Raw genomic sequence first — 12,222 nt, forward strand, 5'->3', positions numbered from 1 at the left:
TTAGGTTGTCAACACGCCATTAAATTGTAGCCTAAGAAACATTAGTTTGCTTGTGTGTTTGTTGGAGTCTACATTTGTATTATTTATTAATAATGTATTATGGTATTGTTATATAATCTAAGTTCATTGCTTGTCCTTTGGATTTTATTTACTTTTATTATTTGTTTTAATTGCATAGCACTCTATAACTTTGTGCTAGACAAATATTGTTATTTTTATTGTTGTTGCTGTTGTGTATTTTATAATTTCTTCCCAGCGTTTTTCATTACTTTTCAACCTATAGCTAAATGAACCAGAACACATTCGCTTTGAAACATAGTTTAAAAAAACACCAACATTGTAATACACATTTGCGCTTTCCTATATTTGATAATAGGTCGATAAAATTATTAACGCGCGATCTGCATGATCTAATTTGTATCCTCTCGCAGTTAAGTGGTGAACTTTTCGAGGAGTCTTTGAAGGCGTCTCATTGCCTAGCAACAACGCAGTTTCGTTGCTCCACGTTGGCCCACTCCCTGCAGCAGAATGCCCAAAAAGAAGCAGAAGAAACAAGACAACGGCGACAAACAAGACAAAGTCATGGAAACGTCGAAAGGGGAAAGTTCTCCGAGTCCCGCAGATAAAAGCGAGTCTGCTGACAAAGACAAGGATTTATATCTGACTCAGATACGACATCTGACCGATCAGTTGGAGAGGTGAGATTCACACGACAGAAAAGCGCTTCTAACAACAGTTATTTAACTTAACTTATTTTCATGGGAGTGTTTTCTCTGTCAATATGTTCGTATGAAGAAATGCGTTGTAGATAACTTTGTTAGTCTTGTTCTTCAAACTTGGTTTAACTTCAGGGCGCTTTAACGTTAACGTGAACCTATGCTATGTTTACGTAGCCCGTCATTTGTTAGCTGTGTTGTCACTTTGGAAGCAGCATCTTTTCAGGTCCAGCCTTAAACGGTATTACAGGTATCTAACCAAAGCACACTCCACTTGAGTATTTCCATTATCTGCTAACTACCTGTACTACACATTGTACTTTTTACTTCACTAATTATTTCACATCTATAGTTACTTTTCAGATTAAGATTCGCTACAAGGATACGTAATGCATTGCATTTTTCACTTGAGTAAAGGTAAAGGAGTATTAGCTTGAAAATATACTTACTTAAAAGTTATGTTAGGCATATTGTGCAGAACGTCCCATTTCAATAGTAGTAATTAAATAATTATTGTTGCAATAGTTTGTCAATTTGGGGTCATTTTAACAAATGAATCTGCTGGCTAGGTTGTTTATATCCACCTGAGATGAATAAGGTTTTATCTCAATCGTACATCATCATTTATTTGTCAATCACATGTTGTATTGTTAATATGAATCTGCAAAGTAATTTAAGTAATCAAATAATTGGAGTGGAGAAAAGTACAGTATTGTTATTTGAACGGTAGTAGAGTAGAAGCCTGAAGTAGCAGAAAATGGAAAAAGTCAAGTATAAGTGCCTTAAGAATGTACTTAAGTACAGTGCCTGAGTAAATTCATTTACTTTCCACTCGTTAAAGATTTTGTCCGGCACGACCTTCTTCCTCCTCCAGGTATCAGCTGAAATGTGATCAACAAGAGAAGCAGAAGGAGGACTTAACCTCTCAGTTCAGTGCACTGGAGACGGAGAAGAAGGACATTGTTGACTATCTGAAACACTCCCTGCTGAGGAAGGAGGACGAGGTGGAGGAGCTGACGGAGCGGCTGGAGAGTGAGCGACAGGCTGCCTGTGAAGACAAAGAGGCCCTGCAGCTGCAGCACGGTCAGCTGAGGCAAGAGCTTCAACAACGGATCGAAGAAGTCAACACAGAAAACGTGACCCTTGGTAAGACTCAATAACGTTGAACCAGAGTAACTCAGCTCTCTGTAGCATGTTAAAGGTCATCTTAAGAATATTTCTGTGGATTGATTTTTATTTATTTTAAATAAAACCGCTATAACAGGAGAAATGTTTTTCTCACAGCATAAAATTGTCACATCCTACACCCTCTTGGAAATGAATAATAGCACGCAGTTAGTTACTACAGTAGGTGAGATGCAAACAGTTGTTTTGCACATTGTCAGACTAATTCACACCTTCAACTCAACATCTATAATCACATTGTAGTTGATAGAAATGTTCATTTGTGAGTGTGAGATCAATCAGTGAAAACACTGACAAGGATGTGGACTGGTGATGTATTTCCAGTCGGTTAACTCACACTACATTGACATTAATTGGTTTTAATTCTTTAATTTTATGACCAGTAGCCCCAACACATAACTCACTCGCCATGGCAAGAGACAAGATGATTGGCTCAACTATTTAGCAATCTTGGCGCTGCACTTAACACAAAAAAAACACAGAAACAGCCACTTGTATAGTTGAACCTCAGTGAATGAAGCCACCATGGTTTAACTCTCTCGTCTCCTCCTCCAAGTGACGAGGCTGGCTAGTCTGGAGGAGTTTCAGAGCCAGTGGGAGCAGCTGACGTCCAACCTAACGTCTCTGGAGAATCAGGTGGCCAGCCAGAAGGAGGAACACAAAGCTGCCATCCATAACCTGGAGATGAAAGCACTGCTGGAAAAGAAGAGGTTGAGACTGCATTACATCTGTGATTACGGCCTATGATTATAACCGGTCCTAGCTATGAAAAATACAAAATATATAATGTGTGGTGAAAAGCTGTAGAATACCTACTTGTCTAACAATCTTCACAAGCCTAAATACTAAATTATCTCAAAGGTTGGAGAAGGAGAAAGAGAGCCAAGTGGCGGCCATGGTGGCAGCGGCGGAGCAGGACATCCCGGAGACGACTAGGTTGGCCCTTCAGGAGAACGTGGAGATGAAGGCTTGGATCAGCCAGCTGTCGGAGCAGACTCAGGTCCTGATGGAGGAGAACTGCACCCTCCGGGACCGTAAGGGTCGACTCAGTGTGGAAGTGAGCAGCCTGGAGCAGATGCTCAGCGAGATGACCCGCAACATCTGCGTCCGCAAGAAGGTAAGAGTAACAGACATTGTTTGGACTCACTATGCAGGAGCATCAGATCCAGCGGGCGTTGCAGTTTTACAATAGCTAAATGGCGTTTGCGTACGTGATGCTTTCCCTGCATCAGGTGGTGGAGCAGCTTACAGAAAAGTGTCAGCAGCTGCAGGCGGAGCTGAAAGACTGCAGGCAAGAACTCAAGCAGCTTCAGACCAAACACACCGGAGTCCTGGCTGAAATGGAGGCGCTCAGGTGAAACTCCGTCTCTGCTGTCCACATACCTCTGACTCATGCTTTGCACATCCATCAATCAACAACAATGTCTCAATACGCTTCAGATACATGGAGCATTCACACATACCCAAAATATACGTTTCTGCATGAAACCAAAACAAAACTCTGTTGCACACGCAAAGAAAAACTAGACTAACTAATCGGCTGACTGAAGCTCTGGCCATTAAATAGTCAACACAACCTATGAACGACTTTACAACATACAGTGATTTGGTGTAATCTCTGGCCGTTTTAGTCAGTAAGGGCTGACAGAGGAAAAGCAGACTTTAAAAGGTAATCGAGGTGGTAGGGTCACCGTCATGTTTTCAGGGGGGAGCAGGCCCAGCTGTCCGAGCAGTGCAGAAATAACAAAGGCGAGGTGAGCCGGCTGCAGGCGGAGCTACAGGAGGAGAGGAGGAGCAGCAGCAGGATGAAGAGCATCATGCAGGAAGCAGTCGTCACTCTCAGACGAGCCCTGATGGTAAAACAAACAGACAAACAGTCGTCACCCCAACAGTGAACTTACTTGTTAAATCGTTTGTTTTGTGCACCGCTATAATTCTATGACAAACAGGAAGGTTAATTGAAAAAGAAGAGAATCTAACTCTCAGTAAACATAGTCTGAAATACATACACTCCCGTAAATACTATACTATTTGATCCCGGCATTCCACCAAACCTATGTATTGCTAAGGAACACATTCTAAAGCATCTTTACCGCTAAAAGTTAGCTGGAAGTTAAAGCCAAATAACAAATATGAATATCTCCAAATGTGAAGCTACTGCTTGCTAACTGAAATTCTATAATGTCAATGTTTTAATGGGATGAGATTGTTTCACCATCATTCAACCTGTTTTCGTGACTTCAGTGTCTGATGATGGTCTGTTCCCTGCAGGATGCGCCTGCAGACCAGGACTCAGAGGAGAACATCCAGTGGAAGCAGCTGATGGAGAAGCTGCTGGTGGTCTTGGACCGATCCAAACCCAACAACTCCACTGCTGAGAACCACCATTCGGAAGAGCTGCAGACCTCCGACTCTGAAGTAGCCAGGTAAGTTATGTCGGCTGTTGTGCTACCACAGTATCGCTCTGTTAGTGGTTTGATCTGCATTATGCACTACATTGTGAGTCTAGAGTGCCCATCAACTGCACATAGAAACGATCAGTCCCACAAAGAAATGTCCTCTTTCCTTGCATCTTTACAGAGCAGTGGCCCTGAATCCAGCTTTGAGTTTCCAGTTTGAGCTGGCTCGCTACAGGCCGGGTGACCTGGGCCTCGTACCCCGTCCCACACTGAAACACAAACACGTCCCCTGCAGGACGGGAGCAGCTGGGTCCAGCAGCACCCACGTACCTCTGCACAGGTTTGTTCACCTATGTGGTCTGCACTGGGCTGTGTTGTGTCTGGATATCCTGTTATCCTCTAGTAGCACCGGGGGCTTATAAATTAATGGAAAAACAGAAAATGAAAATACAAGAAGCTTTAGTGGCTTTTAGTGAACGAACTGTCATTTCACACATTTACAAGAATAAAATTCACTTTAGTTATAGATGACAGTTTGTCATGTTGTAAATAAGTAATTTAATAAAACTGCTCTCTTATTTGACCGTTGTTGCTCTTTCATCCCATCAGGAAACCGACCAGTCAGAAAACAGACACCTCCATGAAAAGGACTGATTCAGCTGTCAGACGTTTGACTTCCACAAACTCAGCCACTAAACCCAAATAAAATGAACTAATCCTATAGTACTCTTCATGTTGGAGAAAACCCTTTTGAGCTCCAATCTGTTGATATGTTGCCTGATAACTCCATCTACCTTGTTTCCAAATAAAGAGAGATAAAACCTAAAAGCGGCTGCGTTTTAAGAAGAAACACGATCCTCATTGTTGATTTTCCACACAATGTGTTAAATATTTAAGTGGCTCATCAACAAAGACACCGAGTCACTGATCTATATTCTTTAAATGACTTTTATTGTTATATGGCGAAGTCTCAGGCACTTCAATTCTCATTCGAGGATGAAAGTCAGCACCTTGACGAATACTAAGAGGACAGACAGCTTATATTACACACGAGAGACAGACGGAAGAAACTGGACACAAATAGGAGAATAACTAAACTCTAATGACCACTGTATGTACAATGAAATACATATATCTGCATTAAAAACTATACTTTGATAAATATATAACTTCATGGGTCGTTAAGTAGTAATAGGAAATATTGAAAATACTGTGATTCTTCTTTTTAAATAGATACAAAGGATTTGTATAAAAAGTATAATTTCTCCAGTCTAGGTGGCGTCTATTCATTGATGCATTCATCCACATGCGTTGTACGTGTAGAAGAGAGAGGCGGGCGCACACGTGTGAGGCCGGGGTGGCGAGGCGAGCCATATATACAGGAAATACTTCCTCTAACATGTCGGTGGACTCTCCATTCCTCTACTCTGATGACGAATCAAAAGAAAAATAAATCACAAATGTTTTGGTGCTCTTGAATGATCAACATTGAGCTTTAGACATAAAAAAAAGTTGTCAGATTGTAAAAATAAACAACAACAAAAAAAAAAGGAGACATAACTGGCATGTAGTAGTTGAATTAGTGTTGGTTTGTTGATTATTTCAGGATCTGATTGGACTGGAGGCACCAGCTGGTTACATTCATATTCAAAGGGCACTTTGGGCTCGTCAGTGTGCACATAAATAAAAAAGTATTTCCAGGAATCTCATTGGTTGGTTGGTGCGGGGGATCAAGTCCCTCATCCGGGTGTGGTTGTGGGTAAGGCATCGTTCGACGTGAACCAATAGCAGCGTGGGGTTTGTGGGGAGAGGCGGGCCCTCTAATCAAACATGCCTCTCCGAGTGGGACTTGGTGATGTCTTCCTGCCGAGGCGAGGTGTCCCCTAGAACATAAAGGGACGCATGTAAGTGGTTGATGTGACATGTTAACAGACATAACATCAGAGGAAGGCGGTGGTCTGAGAAAGGACGCGGCGATGAGGACGTACTGGGGACTGGGCTTTGGAGAAGTTCACATGTGCATAAAGCAACATGGCAATGTCCTTGTGTCCTGCTTCCAGAGCGATGGACAGGGCGTTACTCTCATCCTGGAGACAAAGAGACGAGAAGAAACAAGTTGTAAAGAATCGGTCAGCAAAAATAATCTGTTTCTTAATATGTGTCTGCCAGATGCCCAATTATTTCAGCTGTGTAAGGTAAATTTAATTTGTAAATTTCAAATAAATCTTGTGGAGTAAGATTACAATAATATTCCCCCTTTCAATTGCACTGGAGTAGATGTAGAAAGTGGAATGAAAACAGAAAAAGTATCTGAAATGATTTACTCACGCTGTCGCTGAGCGTGGCGTCGCAGCCGTGTTGTGCCAGCAGCAGCTTGACGATCTCCACGTGTCCGTGTTCACTGGCGCACATCAGCGCCGTGGAGCCCTCGTCGTCCTGGACGTTGACGTCGGCGCCGTGAGCCAGCAGGGCCCGAACCATGTCCATCCGGCCGTGACTGACCGCCAGCATCAGCCCCGTCTGACCAGCCTGAACATGCAGAGACAACAGCACCGTTACCAAGGCCAACGATCAATTTATAAAAATAAAAATAGCAACAATAAAAGGGCAATTTAAGACTAAAGCACAAGGTGAAGTTTGTCTGTATTAATATAGGAATATACTAGTTGGGTAGTTCAATTTAAATGTTTATTAAATAAATAATAAAAACACATAAATAATGTGTATTATTAATGGTTAAGGGTAAAAAAATATCTGATTTGCCTAATTACAGAAGTATTAAATCACACATTGCACATGATATCCAATGTTACACAAAGCCAGTATAACTAAAAACAGTTACCTTCCTTCACCACTTGGTGTCACCAAAGTTGTATTATCTTTTATTCCATTTCAGTTTCATTACACTTCAGGTTAAAGTCCATCTAAAGGTTAAACTTTCTAATAAAATCTTATGCAGTGAAAACTTTCAACTGAGACTTTTGTGCATTATCTGCTTTTATGTGTTTCTGCTTTATTATTAAATAAAAAAAATACAAAAATGCCTTGTAAAACAACCATTTGTACTGCTGGCCGGTCATTTTCTGACTCTTGTTAAGTTCATAAATGAAGATTTGTCCTCACAATCTTCATGTGCCCCCTCACTGACACCTGAGCCTATGTTAGTGGCCTGCCGCTGACCTCTGACCTCTGCATCACTGACCTGGCTGGCTCGAGCGTTGACGTCGCCCTTGCTGAAGAGCTCCTCCACAATCCGCATTTCCTTGGGCGACTCCACTGCGGCCAGTGCGGCCAGCATGATGGGCGTATATCCTGCCTTGTTCTGCTGGTTCACGTTACACGCATCTGAGACAGACACAGACACACAGACACACAGACACACAGACACACAGACACACAGACACACACACACACACACACACACACACACACACACACACACACACACACACACACACACACACACACACACACACACACACACACACACACACACACACACACACACACACACACACACACACACACACAGTGTGTTTAAAGCACTCTGCAGCAGCTCCAGGGAACACTTTTTCCGTGCGGGTGGTCTAAAACCGTTGTACGCTACGACTCGTCGCTGCCAATCAGTCACTCAACAACAGTCCTGTACAAGGACGTGTGTCAGGCCTGTGACTTCCCCCGGGACCATGATGCATTGCCTGAACTCATCACAGCAAAACAGACAAGACATCAGAGGCATCGGATGGGAGGTGAGGGCTGTATGAGGGCTGTATGAGGGGAGGAGAGCTCTAAGGAACTGGGAGGACAAAGACTACAATTGGAGCCGGGGGGTGGGTGAAGGACACAAAAGGCCGAGGAGACAAAAGGCTTTTGGAGCAGCGAGTGGCCGGGACCTCATCACAGTCTATTGAGCCTTCAGGGTGATCGCTGCGTGGCGCTGGCACAGGAAGTATTAAGATCCTTTACTCGAGTTAAAGTACCAATACCACGCTGTGAAAATACACCAAGACAAATAAAAGTGGCACCATGAAAATATGCAAGAAAATGCACGTAGATTAAATGGAAAATGCCCTTTTAACCCTTTTGGGTCAAATTCTTGCTCATATATCTCACATATGTCCCTTTGAAATGTAAATAAGTAGAACCATAAAGTAATATTAAATGGAAATAGTCAAGTAAAGTAAGAGTACTTAAGTAAATATACTTCTAGAGGTATGGGTTACGTTTCACATGTGTTTTATTTTGTCTTCTCAGCTTTTAGAAGCTTCACAAATATCAAATCTCCAGGAGTTCATAAAAGATCCAATAAGTTATAACTGTAGTCCTGAATCCTGTCCCTCAGGTTACCAACTGCTCTTGTGGGGAAAATGTTTTTTCCATTACATGGGATTTTTTCCAAGCTGACGTACAACATTTTTGTAGCAGACTTGGATTTCATTGTCTGTATTTGCCTTCCACATACTGATGTCCTGAGTGGTGAACGGTGACATATTTTTACATAACTGAGCGATTCCTTTCTACAATGTGATTCTACGCCTCCGTGTTGCTTTGCAGAATCCTCGTCTCTCACCTGCATCCAGCAGCTTCTTCACCACCTGGAAGTTGGAGTGAGACACGCTGTAGTGCAGCGCCGTGTTGCCGTTGCCGTCTGCCATGTTGACGATGTGGCGCAGCACGGCCGGCGAGATGGCCCCGAAGGCCCCCAGGTAGTCCTCCAACATGGCCGCCACCGCCGCCTTCTGGCTGGACACGCGGAACCACTCGTGCTGCACCGTGTTCATGCAGGCTCTCTGCGGAGGCAGGTCAGCGGTCATACACATCATACAGCCGTATGTTGGGATGATGATGTGAGGCAGTAATCCCACATTTAACTACATATGTAACTTTGCAAAGAATTACATATTTTTGGGTTGTATCAAAGAGAAACTGGTGCACAAAACACATTCTATAATCACATACAAAGTTAAAAAGTGGTTTATTAACAGTGTTTTACAGCGTTATAACCGTTATGACAATAGCAGTTTATCTTCTTGAACATAATGTCCATTAAGTCCAGCTCATGGCATTTTGGCACTCACCATGTGGGATCTCAGTGTTAAATACCTCAGCGTCATGTCGTATAAAACACAGTAGATCACAGTAGAAACAACAACTCACCAGATCTTTACTGCTCACAGCTTTTGGGTCACTCAGGTGAGTTTTGAGAACGTCGCTCGCCGCCAGCATCTTCTCACTTAGCTCATATCTTTAAAGACAATCAAACGTTATTATCTTAACAAACACATCAATCCCTCACTCTGCATTTCATTTGCTGTCGATCTGATAGAAGTTTAACGGCAACTGGTTTTATTAGATCATGTAGCATTTATTTTAACTTGAATATATTATGATGATTATTGTTGTTATTATACAGCTCGTTATCTTCTGTGTCTGAGGTGAGACTGGAGATGAGTTTTCAGCTCTGGTGGGACAATAAACTTCTATCCAATAAAAAGTAGTTTCATAAACAGTTTCTACTTCTACTAAACTGCTATAGAGAGAGGAAATTCAGAATACCAATACATTCAAATTGCTATGGAAGGAAAACATTTTCCATCCTTTCACCTGTTTTTTTTAAAACAAACATCTTAATAAAGGATGAAAACTGAATAAACACAAGAATGATGATTCCCATCCAGTAGTTTAGTTCAGAATAGTGAAAACAGCCCACCTTTCTCTCATCTCCTGCTTCTCTGAACTTTCCTCTCCGTTCTTCTTCTTCACGTCCTCGGCTCCCTCGGGCTGAAACTCCTCCGCGGCGCTCTTTCCCTCCACGTTCTTATATTCCCCCTCCTTCCCTCCGGACTCCTTCTCCTCATCCTCCTCCTCCTCGTCGTCCGAGCCCGAGGAGCTGCTGTCCTCGGAGCTGGAGTCGTCGCTTGACGTCGTCTCATACCTGTTTCGCCACAAGGGGGCGGCAAAAGCGCAGAAACTTGAAGAGTCAGGTGTTTGCACAAAAAAACATGTACATGGATGTTGACAAGCCGACTTTTAAGAGGAAAACCATCAACACCTTAACGAATGTTAAACAACCATTAATTCATGAAATCACCATGTTAACACCGGACAATTTCAAATGGAAAGAAAGACAATCTACTCAAATATTCATGGCGATTATCATATTGTCCGACTCACCCTCCGTTCACCCCGACAAACTGCAGGTTCTTCTTGGTGCCATTGGAGTCGGCGCGGCCATCTTTCTTCTTCATGATGGATTTCAGGGTGTTCTGGCTGCACGGCTGTCCTGAGGGAGAGAAGAGTGAACATCATTAAGACAAGGAGATCACACCGTAGTTGATCACGAAGGGGGCCAAAATCACAGTAAAAGTAGCTTTCATGCTGTGCTACATTCATGCAAAATAATAAATCTTTGCATCAACGTAAGTTTGGATTCACATGAAGAAGAACCTTATTTCAGTGCATTTTTATTTAGCAAACAAGTAATAAACAGTATAATCTGTTGGTCTCCTCTGGACTGCAGCTCCCCAGACGTGAAGCCAAAACATCTGGATGGCTGGCTGGTAGCTGGCTGTCAGTTTAGTTTTTATATGCAGTTTCTTACGAGCTGAGCATGCGTGTTAAAATGTCAATATCACAGTGGATAATGCTGCAATTAATATTTGATTACTTGTGCAGACCTAATGCACACTGTGCAAATTGCTGCAAAATGGTACAAAAGCCTGGAGAAACTGTCATTGGTTGTTTTTCTTCTCTTTTTCCTGGATTTGTTCCTTCTTTTTTATTACATTTTTAAGTTATAACTCCTCTTATAAAACCTCCTCTCCTGCAAACAACAAGGTTCCAGGAGACTATCAAGGCCGGTCAGTTAATTTACAAATGGCCCCGATAACGCCTGAATGACCCACTAAAGGTTCTCAGACATGATCAAGGGCTTTGGCAAAGAGGAGAGCAGCCATTAAGTATCCGTCTCACGGTCTTTCCAAAGCACTCGGTCAGCGAGGAGCTGGAAGTTGCCCCAAAACCCTGAAAGCATCTCAGTCATTTTAAACACAGGCCTCCGAAAACCCAAATACCAGCCGAGAGCCAGGAACACTTAACACATCTGCCAAGACTCGCCTTGATTCAAGGGGCCTCTTTTACTGCTCCGGGGGACAGCTGACTGTGTGTATGTGTGTGTGTTCAGATATCAACATGCTTGCTGTTGCATGTGCGTCTACGTTGGCGTGTGTTCGCTCAGTAGCTACAGAGTCATTCAGCACGTTTCCCGTGTTTTGACAGGTGGGAGCGTGGGCAGCTCGTCAGGAGGAATCCAGCCTGATGATGATGATGATGATGATGATGATGATGATGATGATGATGATGATGATGATTACAGACAGATTTTGCCTGTTGTCTAGTTTACAGTAGCAGAATGCAATTCAACACATTTACTCAAGTACCGTACTGAAGTACAATTTTTAGATACTTTCTAAAATGTTCATTTTATGCTATTTTATATTTAATTTTGGCAAACTCCTGTGCTACATGTATTTGGTAAATTGTCACTTTGCATGTTCAGATAAAATAATGCAGAATATGAATCAACAAATACATTATGATGTAATGTTATAGGTTAGGATACCTGAGTAAATAAAAGTAGTTAAAACCAGATGCAACATTTAAGCAATGTACAGATTAAGGATCCAAAATCATAATCCAGTAATATTCTACATTTTTTCTATGTTTGTGCTAATACTTTTGTACTTTGACTCCTGGAACAAAGTATTTCTACACTGTGGTATTTCTATTTTTAGTAAAAGAGCTAAGTACATTCAGGTGAATGTTTAGCAGCCATATTTTAGGGCCTTCAAGATAAAAATAACCATGAAAATCTGCTGCTATTTCTAAACCAACTGTAATAACATCACTTCACCACGCAACAA

The 12,222-nt window shown here is 42.3% G+C and overlaps 2 protein-coding genes across 3 annotated transcripts in view; one reads left to right on the forward strand and one right to left on the reverse strand.

The window, feature by feature from the left end:
- The first annotated feature begins 519 nt into the window (after nt 1-519).
- Nucleotides 520-5,131, forward strand: cfap157 (cilia and flagella associated protein 157). Its single transcript, XM_084025587.1, has 9 exons — nt 520-698; nt 1,591-1,862; nt 2,458-2,611; nt 2,763-3,018; nt 3,134-3,255; nt 3,607-3,757; nt 4,173-4,327; nt 4,482-4,640; nt 4,910-5,131. Exons 1-9 carry the CDS (start codon nt 529-531, stop codon nt 5,004-5,006), a joined length of 1,536 nt encoding a protein of 511 aa, XP_083881713.1. The 5' UTR covers nt 520-528; the 3' UTR covers nt 5,007-5,131.
- A 140-nt stretch (nt 5,132-5,271) lies between these two features.
- Nucleotides 5,272-12,222, reverse strand: part of kank1a (KN motif and ankyrin repeat domains 1a) — a 44,470-nt gene continuing 37,519 nt past the window's right edge. Inside the window, exons 5-12 of one of the 2 annotated variants that reach the window (XM_084025585.1) lie at nt 10,475-10,583; nt 10,011-10,235; nt 9,458-9,545; nt 8,871-9,090; nt 7,488-7,645; nt 6,629-6,829; nt 6,289-6,387; nt 5,272-6,183 (exon numbers count right to left, since the gene is read on the reverse strand). In XM_084025585.1, coding sequence (XP_083881711.1) covers nt 6,121-6,183; nt 6,289-6,387; nt 6,629-6,829; nt 7,488-7,645; nt 8,871-9,090; nt 9,458-9,545; nt 10,011-10,235; nt 10,475-10,583 — 1,163 coding nt within the window. In that variant the 3' untranslated portion in view covers nt 5,272-6,120. The remainder of the gene's footprint in view (nt 6,184-6,288; nt 6,388-6,628; nt 6,830-7,487; nt 7,646-8,870; nt 9,091-9,457; nt 9,546-10,010; nt 10,236-10,474; nt 10,584-12,222) is intronic. The other variant, XM_084025586.1, reaches the window with a different exon arrangement.

Source organism: Eutrigla gurnardus (assembly GCF_963514095.1).
Source record: "Eutrigla gurnardus genome assembly, chromosome: 13".
Lineage (NCBI taxonomy): Eukaryota > Metazoa > Chordata > Actinopteri > Perciformes > Triglidae > Eutrigla > Eutrigla gurnardus.